Genomic DNA, 15,605 nt, shown 5'->3' with positions numbered 1-15,605 from the left:
GGTATATTTATAAAATATAAATGAAGCACTCTTTGATTTGTATGGGGATTCCTTTACTTGAATACTAATTAGGCAAGAAGTTGTTTCTGATTCTTGTTTGTTTCTTTGCAGGGTCTAATGGGTCCTCCAGGTCAACAAGGTCCTTCTGGGCCCCCCGGTGACCCTGGTGAAAGGGTAAGCAAAGAAGGAATGTCATATTAAACTGTGCAGCACTTGAAATTAAATTTAGTTTATTCTTCAACTTTACATGCTACTTTTCTTCTGTTGGTAGAGAGGATATGAGAATTCTACAAATTCGAGGTTATGCAGCAATTCACTTAAAATAATTTATCTGCAATGTGATTAGCTAGTCAATTTTGTTGTCAAGTCCCCTTTGCACAGAAACAGTTAGAATAGACTTGGTTTTTCAAATTTGAATTTAATACAATTGTTCTTTATATTCCTGTTGATACCATTTTTTTTTTAAAACCTGGTTTGTATAATTTCAAATATTCAGTATGATGGAAAATGCTTATTTATTTTTTAATGTGTATGTGATCAATGTGTGCATTTATGTATTTTTATTCATAAGTTTGTGGGCATGTGTGTCTTTGATGTATGTGTATGTTTACACATGTGTGTGAGCTAGTGTGTAGGACTGGCTGATGTTGGTGTCAGATGTTTTTCTCAGTCTCTCTTCATCTTACATTTTGAACTAGTTTCTCTAGTTGAACCCAGAGTTTGCTAGTCAGCTTGACCAAGGGGTTCCCTGTCTCTGCTTCTTTCAGAGTTCTAGAATTACAGACCAGTATCTCACATGTCAGTTAGGCATTTCTGTGGGAGCTGAATATCTGAACTCTAATCCTCATGTTTGCTTGGCAAGCACTTTACTCAGTGATGTGTCTCACACAGCTCTCAATATGGTTATTCGTTTTAAAAATCACTTTGAGAGTTTGAATTGCATCCATTATATCTTGTTATTAATTTTTAGAAATTTATCCTTCTTCTACTAAATATGATTTGACTGTGTAAAAGTAAGTTTCCTTTTACTGAAAGCTTATGCTTATAATGTTCACAAATATGTATCACCTACCCACACATGAATTTATATATGTTTATATATATATGATACTCAATAATCATGTGTAGCTATATTATACATATGCAGTTTTACATACATGTGCATGCATACATATACACATTGAGTATATTCTTTTATTATTATATTTTTAAACACAATGTTAAGATAAATCAGTAATGACAAACAAGCTTAATGTTACTCTCATCATGTTAACCTCAATTATTATATTAGTAAAGTATCTATTTTGAAGATAATATAGCTGAAAGATACATTTAAAATATCTATATATTAAATAGTCATTGCCTAAGTATCTATTAAGTAATGCTTAACTAAATTTTATCTAATTAATCTGTTCTAAATTGTTGGAATGGAACACTAACTTTTTACTTTTTCTTCACACTGATACACCTCCATAATATATAGGAAGTCTTCATATGTAATGGTAATCTGTAAATCAACTTAGAACATAATAGGTATTATACTTTGATTGTGCATAATTTGAGCTCTTTACAACTAATAAAATGTCTATGTGTATTTGCATAAAGGAGATTAATTCAGAATGGACTGGTGCATGCTCAGCAATTTCAGACTCTCTGCTATAATGCATTGTACTAATTGTTTTGATTATTTCCTTTCCTAGGGACCCCCAGGACGTCCTGGCTTACCAGGAGCTGATGGTCTACCTGGTCCTCCTGGAACCATGTTGATGTTACCAGTACGTTATAGAGAGTGTTTTATTAAGATATTTTCTTTATTGTAATATATCTTCTCATTATGTAACTAAAAATATAGTGTAGTCGAATCATTGAATAGAAACATTTCTGAAAGACAGGGATGTAGGAAATCAAGAGCTCTTGAAAGTAGGACTTTAATGAACAGAACTTTGGTAGATAAATATCTATCTCTGCACCAAACCAGTTTTAATTTCTGATTATTCTTCATTTGGTGAAATTTACACAATCTTTCTAATCATGTTGGCAATTGTGGATTTTGGATTAGCAATCAGTTATTTAACATAGTAGTATACAGTTTCCCCTAATATTGATTATCATTGAAGTTTCTTGTAGAAGCTAAGTCTTTGGTGTCATTATTACTCAAAAATCATTTACCTTAATATTGAGTCTCTTATAATATTAATTATTTGCCACACACCTATGAAAAATGGTTTTATAGGGTTTAGTGCAGTAAAATTAAAGGAAATAACTATGTAGAATGGAAAATTGCCTCAAACATTTCAAGTTAAAAATTAAGGTGGAACATAAGAATTTTATGGAGTAATAACAGCAAGCAAATGCTTATGGTAGATGAGAGGGACATTAATATTTCCTTTGTCTTCATGGAGACTCAAAATGTTGTAGTCACCAGAACAGAACTGTATCTCTAAATTTTACCAAATCTAATGTACTTGAAATTCTTATGGAAGAATTCTTAGAGTGGGTAGCATTCCCATAGACTAAATAAAGAATGACATTTTAAAAAGAATATCAGTAATTGTAGAATTGGAAAGTGATTTATAATTGCTTTGAAAATGACAGAATGTATTATACAGAACTGTGTCTGAGGTAGAGGAAAAAGTATATGTCTTTCACTCACACAAATGTGTTTGCATGTCTCAATATCAAGTGACTTTGGCAAATATCAGCCTTTTAATTAACTTTTAATCTAATTGTTAAAGGATCTAATTATGTAATTTTGTCAAAGGCCAATTTTGACCTTGCCTTATCCATCCCTAGTTCCGCTATGGGGGTGACGGCTCCAAAGGACCAACCATCTCTGCACAGGAAGCTCAAGCTCAGGCAATTCTTCAGCAGGCTCGTGTAAGAAAAGATTAACACATGCTCACATGACTTAATTCCGTATCAAATCACGGTGTGTAGGTCCATGGAACAGTGTTTCCAAACATCACATGGAATTTATATTTTATTTTATTTTTATTTTACATATCGGTCCCAGTTCCCTCTTCTACTTTCCCTCCCAAACAAAAAAATTCTAAAAGTATATTAATCTTTCTAGTAGTGATACTTGCTAATTTAGTATTAAATAAAAGACCCTTGTATTACCACATGTAATTCTGACAATATCCCACAGTGACACACCAAGATCCTGTTTTTATAGAATATTTGAAAATCAATATCTAGTATTCCTTCTCTTTTACATCCTGATTTTTCTCTGATAAGGTATGATATGAGCTGATGATTACAGCAATAACTATGAGAACACAGTGTGAAGGAAGTATATTCATAAAACCAATAATTCCCTTTGTTTATAATTAGCTTTATAGCAGTTAGATTGTACATAGGAAAATTCAGACAATAAACAAGGAAGCAGGTAGAAGTTTTATAATGTCTATGCCCACATTCTTCTAGTTATTATCAAGGAAGAAGGTTATGATTGTTATGGACATGATGGCTTTTCTGTATCATGTCTAAGATAACTTTTTTATTCACCATCATAACTTACATACATGTAAAATACTGAATATGTAGGTGAAAGTATTAATTCCTTTTCAATATTTGTGCCCTAATGACTATTATTTATCTGACGAGATTATGATTAGAGTATTTGATACTTTGATTATGTCTGGCTTGATTTTGTGCAGGTTTTTAGCTCATTGTATATGAGTTCTCAGTTCATGTTTGGTTGTGTTCAGACATTATGCTTCATTGTATTTATCCACTCTCTTTTTCTCTCACTATCTTTCTGCCTCTTCTGCCATGGTACCTGAGTGAGGAGAGGTATGATGTAGATGTCTCATTTACAGTTGAACACTCTTCAATTCCTTATCCTCTGCACACTGTCGAGTTGTTCTCTGTGTTAATAACCTGCTGTAAAAAAGAAGCTCCTCAATTGAAGATGAGAGATTCACTGATAATTGCTAATATTGTCACTGTTGTATAATGATGTCTTTACAGTTTATATGAGTCCTCTTTTTAAAATTAATTTAATTTAAAAACAATCTTATTTTACATACCAATCCCAGTTTTTGCTCCCTCCTGTTGTCCCACTCCCCACACATCTCCCCACCTCATGCCCCATCTACTCCTCAAAGGGTAAGGCCTCCCATGGAACATCGTCAAAGTCTGTCACATCATTTGGGGCAGGACCTAGGCCCTCCTCTCTGCATCTAGATTGAGAGAGAGTATCTCTCTTTTATTTAATACTAAATTAGCAAGTATCACTACTAGAAAGATTAATATAATTTTAGAATTTTTTTGTTTGGGAGGGTAAATACTGATTCCACTGCAAGAGGTCCCATAGACTGCCAAACCCACACAACTGTCACCCACATTCAGGGAGCCTGGTTTGTCCTGTGTTGGCTTCCTAGCTGTCCGGCTAGAGTACTCAAGCTCCCACTTGCTCAGGTCAACTGTTTCTGTGGGATTCCCTTTTGCTCGTCACGCCTCCCTCTCTACAACTGGACTCCAGGAGTTTGGCTCAGTGTTTAGATGTGAATCACTGCTTCTGCTTCTATCAGTTACTGGATGAGGGCTCTGGCATATAAGGTAGTCATTAATCTCATTATAGGGGAAGAACATTTAAGCCTCTACATTATTTCTTAGATTTTTAGTTGCAGTCAACCCTGTGGATTCCTTGGAATTTCCCTAGTGCCTCTTAACCTGTTTAAAAAAGCAGGTAACAAGATTTTTTAGTTACAACTTTCCAGATTTAATCTCAAAAACTAAGAAATATGTTGTTCAAAACCTCTTGATGAATTAGTGGTGTAATTTTGGAAATCTTAATGATTAAGTTTCATGAACTATTATTTTAGGATTTTTCATATTTTCCATTACAATGTTGTTTTGGAAATGCACATTCATTAATATCTAAAATAGTACATCAAACTAATTAACATCTATCAAGTATTTCTCTTTGCTCTGTGTTCCAGCTTTTCAACTATCTTAACATTTCCATTTTTGAGTCTAACAATAATCCATCCTTTCAGCCAATTTTGTGTATATATAACAAATGCATGCATTACATAGTACTAAGTACAAGATTCTTTAAAAATATTTATTGTCATAAAACTTTCTATTCAATTCTGCATGTACTGGCTCACTTTAATTATCTTGCCTTTCTAAAACACTACTAGGAACATTTAAGTGAAAATACCACTAAATGTTTACCTCAATAATATCTTCAACACAGATTGTGCCTACAAAATGAGGACAGATAATACTCTAAGTTTTGTGAGTGTGCTTAATGATTTAAAAAAAAAAATTACTAGACATTCTATTATTGTCTCTGAAATGTATTGTTTTTTTTTTCCTGACTAAAATTTGGTAGTATACTGTATGAAACTCTGTAACAGCTTGAAACATGACTGGTAATTACACAGGGTAGTCTATCTACTTGCATTTCACCATTGACTATGCTTTTCCTAGCATGTAGCTATTATACCTTTGTTAGTTATATACTACATAAGAATACCATGTCCAAATGACTCTTGTGTTACCAGCTACTACTAGACAAGTATTTCTGAACTTCATGTATTTTATCTTTTAGATTGCTCTGAGAGGCCCACCTGGCCCTATGGGTCTAACTGGAAGACCAGGTCCTGTGGTAGGTTACATAAAATATATGTTTAATATTTCCTATTAATACCCCTTTCCACATCATCTTCCAGACTGTCCCTACATTAGACTAGCAAACCTGTTATACATGACTGTTATTGACTCCTTTTTAATAAGTTTTCAGTTTAGTTTTTAATAATTCCAATCAGAATTTTCTAAGAAAGCTCTAATCAAATTAGAGAGAATAAAACATATAGTAATGCCACATATTTGTTAATTTAGTTTTTATGAAATCTCCCTTCAAATTAGAGAGAATAAAGTATAGTAAAGTTGCATATTTGTTAATCAAACTGTATTTAGAATTTATTTGCATTCTATTTGATTATTAAAATATAATTTTACATTAAATTATTAAAAATTATTTATTAGATTTTTCACAAAAGTGCATTTGAAATCTTTGATAATTATTGTGCAATTTTTATACTTCATTTTTATTGAAAATAACTTTCCATATGATATATTTTAATTACAATTTCTCTTCAAGTGTTCTCATTTTTTTCATTTTATTTTACATTCATTATTTAACACAACTTTTAAATTTAAATAGATTTTGTTCATATGCCTCCCCTCTGATTCCCTCAGCTAGAATAAAAGAAATTATGGTATCTTTTTGCAGATGGAAAGAGAATAAATATATGATACTAAAAACTCCACCAGAAAACTCCTCCAGCTGGGAAACACTTTCAGCAAAGTAGCTGGATTGAAAATTAAACTCATACACTACAGTGGCACTCCTATATATGAATGACAAATGAATGGAGAAAGAAATAAAGGAAACAATACCTTTCACAATAGTCTCAAATAATATAAAATTCCTTGAGGCAACTAACCAAGCAAATGAAAGATGTGTATGTTATTAACTTAAAGTCTTTGAAGAAAGATACTGAAAAAGATATCAGAAGATAGAAAGATCTCCCATGCTCATAGACTGGAACAATTAACATAGCAAAGATGTCTATCAAAACAGACATATTGATCAATGGAATCGAATTGAAAACACAGACATAAATCCATACATCTTTGGATTTCTTGTTTTTGATAATGATGCTAAACATTCACCTAGAAAAATAAAACATAGGATATTCAGTATATATTTTTTCTACTTACAATTATATCTATTGAGAATATTAGTATGCCAGTTATTTTTATTTATAACTTTTATGCATACATTTGTTACAATCCATCCTGATGATTCAAGCTTGCAACCTGAGGTATTCAAGAGGCCATAGTGAGCAGATTGTATGCTCATTATTTATTGGGGTTATAGAACAAGGCATGGCTAGCTTCAGCTATGTAGAAAGATTCTGTCTCAAAATGAGTGAGTTAAAAGGTCTGGAGAAATGACTCAGTGGTTATGAGTATTTGCTGTTTTTCCAGAATTTCTCATTTTTGTTCCCAGAGCATATAGAGCAATAGCTGTAGCTTCAGGGGATCTGACTACTATACCTGACATCTGTTGTACCTGCTTGGACAAGAGCATATGCACACACAGACACAATTGTATAGAGAAAATTTAAATGACTATTTAAAAAACATTAAAGTATTAACAAGAGCCAAAGATATTTGTTGGAGCTGCTGCTTATCCAATGTATATGCGGCCCTATGTTCAATTCCAGTATTGTAAAGAGTATAAATCAATTAATAAATGTATCAATATATTACAATAAGAAAAAAGTTCTGTTGTTTTTGATGAATTTATAATTCCTTTAACTCAATCTTAAAATTGCCTGCTACATATATTTTGATCTATACTTCTGTATGAAATTTTAAGATTACAAATTCAATGCGAATTTAATTATATACACTATTGCACAGATTATCAAATATTCATCATTTATTCTCACTGTTATTCTTTTAAAAATAAAATAAATGAAACATACATTAAGCCACTTAAATAATTTTTATTTGCATGTTAGTGATACAAATGTATATGCACATTGAGGAAATGTAACATTTTACAAAATTTTGAGATAGATGGGAAGGTAGAAATGATATGCCTGTTCATGTTCTTTCCTATCAATTTTGCGATAATTTTGGTTATATGTAAGAGAATGTAACCAGTCTTTTGATCAAGTAATGCATATGCACAGAGGATATTATAAACTGTCCACTCTGCAATTATATTCAGTTTAATGATTAATAATAAAATTCAATACAGAATTATCAGTTTTTTTTTACAGGAAATCAGTTGCAAGAATTCTTTATTAGAAGATTGGAAGAGATCTCTATAATTTAAAAACGTTTAAAACTGCCTTAAGCTTGACTGTGCAGCATTCCTGGGAGGCAAAAGAGGAGTTGCTTCAACCTGAAGCCACCAGGGGGCACTGCAAAACTGCTTTCGGATTTCACAATTGTCACTCTTATTTTGTTGTAACTCAGTTTGGTAGAGTGTATGCTGATTTAAGTATATCAGAATACATGAAGTAAGCTATTACAGCCGTATTAATTTTTTTACATTCCAAAACTTTCAGAGAGTATGGATGGCCTAGTATATATTCTTCAATTCTATAACTCCTTTATAAAGCAATTTATTTTTTCCCCTCTAGTTAATGTACTTGGCCTTCATTGTACTCCTTAAATTATGTGAATGTTTGTAAACTTTATTTGCTATAATGATTTGTTTCTATGGAGAATAATCAAAACAATAAAAGGAAAACATGTTGACATTAATTCACAAAATTATAATGATAGCAATAGCATCTTTCCCGAAAGAGTTTATTACTATTAAATGCAGCACCTGAGAAATATATGTCTATGAAAGAATCAGTTTTGTAAAATTCTTACTGTGTGAATGAACTCAGTGTTCACCTGCCTCTGTGACCATACAATGACATAATAACTCAGAGAGTTACGCACACCTTGTTTATCAGGAATTTTTTTTTTTTTTTATGGTAAAACCTTTAGAGAAAATTTCAGCATGAGTTAAAAGTTGGCTTCCGGCCATTTCTGAGTAGAATATAGTGTTTTATGTGCAGTGTATACATTGGCATGCATTTGCTATACCTACAGGAGGCACACTATCACAGGACTTGAACATTAGTAAGATCAAGCTAATCAAGGAAACACATTGATTTATTTTGGCTGAGAGTAGAGACTCAAAGATGTTAGGTGACATAAATTAATTGGTTTTCTGTTTTACTTTTCTCTTCAGGGGGGTCCTGGTTCAGCTGGAGTCAAAGGTGAGAGTGGGGATCCAGGTCCTCAGGTAAGGAGCAGTAACTTGCTTTCTTCACTTATGTTTGAATGTCTATATTTATGGAGCAGAACAGTTGAAGTGTTCAGAGTAAAGATTGCATTTATGTTTCCTTTAAGCCCAAAACATGGTAGACAGTTGGTTTTCCATGAGTTTGCTAATTAAATAGCTTTAGAATGTGGATCTACTCTGTTTGAAAATAGATGGCCCTCTTATGGTGCTATTGGCTAGAGATTCACTGCACCTGTGTTACAGGGTTCTCTTCTACATTCTGGAGCCTATCCTTCTGCAGACAGTAAGCTTAGCATGTTGTTTTATGAAGATTGCACTCAACATAAGCTAATGTTAGACCTTTGTGTATTAGTAAGTAGATATGTATGTAGAGTCCTTATATTGACAGAGTATTTATGGCACAAACAGGAAAGCAAAAACAATGTTATTTCCAAATAGACTCATGTTTTTAAGGAAAGTAGTGCATGATAAACTGAAGAAATACAAATTTACACTGACTGTAGGAGTTCTCATTTGTTTATCCTCTCATTGTTTTCCTTCTTTCTTCATGTATTTGTAATCATCCTTTATTCCTAATATGTATTTCTATGTCATTTTTAGGTATGCATATATTTTGGTGACATTTATCCTCTATTACCTTACCTTTAGTCTTTCTAAATTACAGCATTTTCTTAACTATTGAAAAATGACAAGATAGAATAGAATCAATGCCCTCTATGTACTTTTGTACCTATAATTAAGATAAAATACCTTATAAATCTAAACAATTTTCTTTTAAAATATCTTTACAATGATTTTGTTATTTCTTTAAGAATATAAAATGCGATGTTTCAATCATATTTACTCTCAGCTTCTTTTCTTAACATGTCCCATGCCTACCCCGAGGTTCCTCACTCACCAGGCCGGTGTCCTCTTTTTATTAATTTTTTTCTTTTGAATAAATCATTTACTAGCTTGTGCTGCTCATATACTCAGAAATGTAGAGCCATCCACTAAAACATCGTTGAGCTCCTAGGAGCTATACTTTTAAACAAAACTGACTATACGTTCCCACAACCTCAATTAAGAGTAAGGGTCATGCTTTCGTAGACTGTTGAATGCTTGATCGGGTGCCCGCAAACCAAGCTGCTATGAATTTATGAGTCCAACATTCCTATCATGTCCAAAAGACATCAAAAAATATAATATTGCCCCTTTGCACTTAGAAACTTTTTTAACACACAAATACCCAGTAACAACCAGTCTATTCTTTATCATAGAATTTTTCTATTTTCCAGAAAAAATTAAATAAATTTATACCTTATATGTTCTTCTATTACTCATTCTTTTGATGCAGGAAAAGGTTTTCAGGTTCATGATACCTGACTGCATCAATTCTTCATTCAATTTCTTGTTGATAAATATTGCATTGTATAGACACTACAACTTCTTGTAACAAAACACAAAGAAATTTGATAATATTTAACTAGCTCAAGATGCATCAGCCTTACTTTGAATGTTTAATTTACATTGGTGTAAAGGCATAAGCCACCACTGTCCTGACATTTCTGAGTTCGAGGCCAGCATGGTCTACTAAGTGAATTCCAAGACAGCCAAAACTACAAAGAGAAACCCTGTCTCAAAAATAAAAACCAAATCAAAAGCCAAAAGTCAAACAAACAAACAAAAAGACATTGCTGTAAAAAGGAAGGAAAACACTGACTGGTTCACTGGGAAATTCAGGAAAATATTAAAATGCATTACATAAAATTCATGGAAGTTTATTGTTTCATAAAATTTTTGAAGAAAAATGTGTACTCATCTCTTTTTAGAATTATGATTATGAAAGTGTGATATGACAGTGTCTCAGGACATGCATGAAGTCTGTATGGATTCTCTAAGTCCAAAGAGTTAGAGGATTCATTCAAGCATATTTTTCATTAAAGACTATCCTTGTTGCACAGCTTGATACATGGCTTCGCAGTTAAGAATATTTCTTTCAGAAGACCCAGCTTTGGTTCCCAGCACCCATATAGCTGCTAATAGCCACCTGTAACTCTAATTCTAGAGCACCCAAAGTCCTCTTCTGAATTCAGCATGCTTTTGAATATGCATGGTGAAGGTCTGAAGACTCATGCATATGCATGTTGAGGTCCCCAGGCTCATTCATATATACATGTATATGCACACTTACATACACCCAGGCACCTATACATAAAATAAAATTAGTTAATTAAGAAAACAAAACCTAGCAGTAATTTTGTTGGTATTCATTCTCTTCCCTTCTAGCTAGATTCATGATAGACTCCTCTCCCATCAATTTTTGTTTTCAATTTATACTCTTTGACTTCCAGCTATTAGACAATCTCTTCCTTACATTTCTGAAACATACATTTCCAATTAAAAATAACCCTTCCTGGCTTTGGGGATGGTTGGATAGTCATGCACCAAGCACTATGCAAAATTACACAAGAATATACTTGAAACAGATTTTGTTGAAAACATTAAAGGATAATAATTTTATAGGATAGTTCACTGTGTCTTAAAGGTGATTAAATCCAATGTGATTAGTGTACTTAGAGAATACAATTAAATAATGAAAAGAAAGGTGATGGAAAAAAGCCTGGAATGAGATCAAAATGGGTGTGTTGATGGAGCTCAGTGACTCCTATGTAGAAACATTTTTTTTTCTGAAAATTAAAAATGTAATTGATTATAAAGTCTTACAAGTATATCACTCTTTTCTTTTGTTTGAATTTATTCATATCTGCATAAAACATTATGCAATGTAGTCACATAGTGTTTTGTTTTTTTAATATGAAAAGTCACTTAAAATTGCTTTTCTGACCTGCTTTGTCAAAATTTTTAAACTGAAAAGGATTTCCTTGGGTTTAAATAATTATGGAACACAGAATGTACCTGTTTCTAAAAACACCTATTTTGAATGCACAGCTAAAAATTTGGGCAATCTGATTCCTTATAGGGCCCTCGAGGTGTTCAAGGTCCACCTGGTCCAACAGGAAAGCCTGGAAAGAGGGTATGGCTGTTTTTCCTTGTGTATTTTGAATTGTAACTTCAGCCATCAATTAGTTTTTATACTTACTGCTATTGACTTCCTTTGCTTAACCTTGCTTTGGGCATTTTCAGGGCCGTCCAGGTGCCGATGGAGGGCGCGGGATGCCAGGAGAACCAGGGTCTAAGGTCAGGACTTTATAACTCTATTGAGATTGTGTATGCCACTTTATCCTCAACAGTATCACATTTTAATATACAATTTCTTGATATGAAGTGAGCTTGACTTAAAATTAGAGTTCTGATCCAGAGTGAGACTATGATGGTAACATGTTTAATATTTTACAGGGAGACCGAGGATTTGATGGACTTCCTGGTCTACCAGGTGACAAAGGTCATAGGGTAAGCTATAGATATTGCTTTTCATCCCAGGTCTAATAGGAATCTTAGGAACTTAGGTAGTATTGGTATACTTTTGGAAATCAGGAGAAATTATAACAAAAATATTTGTGACTCCATCTGGTAAATGTTTATATCTAATGTATATTGACATTTGTAGATACAACTTTGTAGGTGGTTCCAATATGTTTTTTCACTATTTATTGGCATTTAAATAGAGGTAGAATGTCTATGCTCACAGATGTGATAAAGATCATATCCACAGAACAGTAAGAGGATTTAAATGAGAATTTATTTTTTGAGCATTGCTACATTCTTTACATCTTTTGTTGAAATATCTCAGATGAGGACATCTGCAGGCATCCTGGCAACATTGTTTCTATGTGATGATGTCCAATTCAAAGCAAGAACTCCTTAATTGTAAGGTTAAAGTAGGTTTATTTGTTGTTGTTTAGTAAGAAATTAGAGAGACAGGTATGTTATTTTATAAGAAAGATTGGTTATTTGTTTGTTTCTTCACCAGCATGAACAAACCTAGGAGGAGGAAAAGAAAATTTAATGTTATAGTTACATAACAAAATAACCAACATATGCCTAACACATGCTAAGATGCACATACAATTGTGTTTTGTGAAAGAATTGCAAAATCTTTTTAAGTTTATGAGTTGTGCTGGCTTAATATGAAATATTCCAAAAAAGTTTATAACAAAAAAGTGCACTCGTTTTTAAGATAATCATTAAACAAAATATTTTCCCCAATGTTTCTCATTAATAACTGAAAATATTTTACCTATGTTTTCTTTCAATCACTTTTATTAAAACATGATGAACATTTTTCTAGCTTATTAACTTGTAAAGCTGCTTATAGTTTAAAATTTTACCTATCTGGACACTAACTAAGCTAAGAAAGATAAAGGATGTGTAAGTTCCTTGACCAGTGTCTTGTTTTACCGGGTTGTATTAACTATCTTATGTAATTGTAAAGAACCACCATCTTCCTACATTTATCCTGTTTATCTTTATTCCTTAGGGAGAAAGAGGCCCACAAGGTCCCCCTGGCCTTCCTGGTGATGACGGAATGAGGGTATAATAACATTTTACTCGTTTTACAGTAAACTTATAATACAAAAATGACAAAGTTCTTCTCAAATGATACCTAATATTACTTCCTCTCTTTTTGTGAATGCCAGGGAGAAGATGGGGAGATTGGGCCCAGGGGTCTTCCAGGTGAAGCTGTAAGCAATTGTTTCCTTTATTTTTTACATTACAGTGTCTTCTTTGAGGTGTAGCAGCTGCTGTTTCTTATTTGGGCATTGGTAGCCTGAGTAAGGTCACATTTTAAACAAATTACCAAAGTAATTTTTGTATTGAAAAGTGAAGTATATATAGCTGCCATTTGGTGGAAAGAAAAACTTAGTAACTTGAAAAAGAGAAATGTGGAATGCAATATCTTGCAGGTCAAAAAACTTATTTAGTTTTTATTGCAAATAAAAATATTTTTTAATCTTCAAATATTACCAATAACTTCACAATTCAGTTTTTTTGTGTGTAAATTAACCTTGTTAGAAGCAAGACACTAAGATATCACATATTAGACATGAAAATTATATGAACTTTCTGCAGTGAATGTTGATAATAAGGTTGCTGAGCTATGGAGATGAACTCAAAGTCAGACAAAAAAACAAAAAAACAACAAACAAACAAACAAAACACTTGAAAACATTTCCTAACTTCAGTTTTCTATTGCCACTATGGACACTGCCAGGAAAACTATAGTCAATTATTTAGACAGATTAATTTATTAGACTGACTTTCCTAAAGCTGGATAAGAATACTAAGTAAGCAGAAGGGGAGAGAAAGATAATTTGAATGTTGATGTTAGTAGTTTAACCAGATGTTAGTAGTATAAAACCAGAGAATGGTTTTATAATCTACAAAGATAGATACCCAGCTGTTTGCTCATAAATGAATTGTTACAAGTTGTTTTTCAGGTTTTTCTGCCGTCCTGGTCCCAGAGCCGCTCTATCCTCAAATAACATACAGAGACTCTATATTAGACATAATGTTGTTGGCCTGTTACTAGCATTTCTTATTGACTAGCTCTGTCTTAATATTAACCTATTTCTACTAATCTAAGTATTTCCACGTGGTCTTACCAAAGAGAGGGCTCGGAGTTCTACCCTGTTGGTCTTATATCTTGAAACTCTTCCCTACTACTTCCCTATAACTCCTTGTCTCCTAGTCCCACCTATCTTGCTTTCCTATTGGCCAACAGTGCTTTATTCATTAACCAATAAGAGAAACATATTTACAAAATGACATCTCCCATCAATGAATGCTCTCCTAAGATAGAATTTATATAAAAGTAAAATGAGTGAAAGTATGGTCTTTTCTGTTTGTTCAATCTGTGTGATCAGAACAGCAAAATTGAGTGTGCCAATCAAGGCAGAAAATGACATAAAATTATCTTATTAAGAGCATTATTTTGTTCTTTAAAAACATTCCTAGTGATGCATCTGTAAGTATATTGGTTTAAAAAGGGGTCTGTACTGATCACTGTTATCTATTTGCCCTTGTGTTTATATATCCAGATGCCACTTGAATGTTTATGGTCAATGTACTGAGAAATGAATTAATATTAATCCATATTTTCTGTTAAAAATTTCAGGGAAAGAGGCCTGTTTTGAGGGCATTTCTTATGTGAGTTTTCTCTTTTCCTTTTATTCCTTCTAGGGTCCACGAGGCTTGCTAGGACCAAGGGGAACTCCTGGACCTCCTGGGCAGCCTGTATGTATTTCTGGGAGCAAATTTTGGTTCTGTAGAGGAAAACTTGTTGCCAAAGTTATATATAGGGCATTTGCATAGAGCAAAGCACAGGATCTAGTTAACTGTCTTGGTATACTTGGTATACTTGGTATACTTGGTATAATTGTCTTGGGCACTGTCTTCAGAGTAACTGATCACTCTCCATATTGTTCTTTCCTTGTTTCAGTAGTTCCTACAGTGTTCATGCTTAATCCTTAGCACACAATGGAAATTGATGTTAGGTTATCTTCAACGTGAAGATAAATCCAAAATCACATTTCTGTTTATAATTGTTAGAATCATAAATCACTACAGGCTACTGGCTATTTCTTTACACTTTCCATTTTAATATGTACAATTTTAAACCTATTTTGTTCTTCTTTGAAGGGTATCGCAGGTATAGATGGCCCACAAGGACCTAAGGGGAACATGGTATGTAGTTTAGTTTTGTAAATTCTTGTCAATAGACATTTGGTTGTTAAATTAAAAAAAAAAAATCTTGTATGTTGCTACATATATTTTCTAGACTTCTTGAGTGAAAACTCATTTGGGGACAATTTTCAATAATTAGAAT

General features: G+C 32.8%; 1 protein-coding gene across 1 annotated transcript in view; it reads left to right on the top strand.

Annotated features, from left to right (window-relative positions):
- Col11a1 (collagen type XI alpha 1 chain) overlaps positions 1-15,605 on the top strand; it is a 196,362-nt gene that overhangs the window by 75,199 nt on the left and 105,558 nt on the right. Inside the window, exons 11-22 of the mRNA XM_051185635.1 lie at positions 112-174; positions 1,701-1,775; positions 2,794-2,877; positions 5,564-5,620; positions 8,783-8,836; positions 11,799-11,852; positions 11,963-12,016; positions 12,176-12,229; positions 13,257-13,310; positions 13,417-13,461; positions 14,960-15,013; positions 15,419-15,463. Of these exons, the coding sequence (XP_051041592.1) occupies positions 112-174; positions 1,701-1,775; positions 2,794-2,877; positions 5,564-5,620; positions 8,783-8,836; positions 11,799-11,852; positions 11,963-12,016; positions 12,176-12,229; positions 13,257-13,310; positions 13,417-13,461; positions 14,960-15,013; positions 15,419-15,463 (693 nt within the window). The remainder of the gene's footprint in view (positions 1-111; positions 175-1,700; positions 1,776-2,793; positions 2,878-5,563; positions 5,621-8,782; positions 8,837-11,798; positions 11,853-11,962; positions 12,017-12,175; positions 12,230-13,256; positions 13,311-13,416; positions 13,462-14,959; positions 15,014-15,418; positions 15,464-15,605) is intronic.

This window comes from Phodopus roborovskii, unplaced genomic scaffold (assembly GCF_943737965.1).
Source record: "Phodopus roborovskii unplaced genomic scaffold, PHOROB, whole genome shotgun sequence".
In the NCBI taxonomy this organism is placed as follows: Eukaryota; Metazoa; Chordata; class Mammalia; order Rodentia; family Cricetidae; genus Phodopus; species Phodopus roborovskii.
The sequence above is the reverse complement of the archived record's forward strand: the minus strand, read 5'-3'. Positions and strand labels throughout refer to the sequence as shown.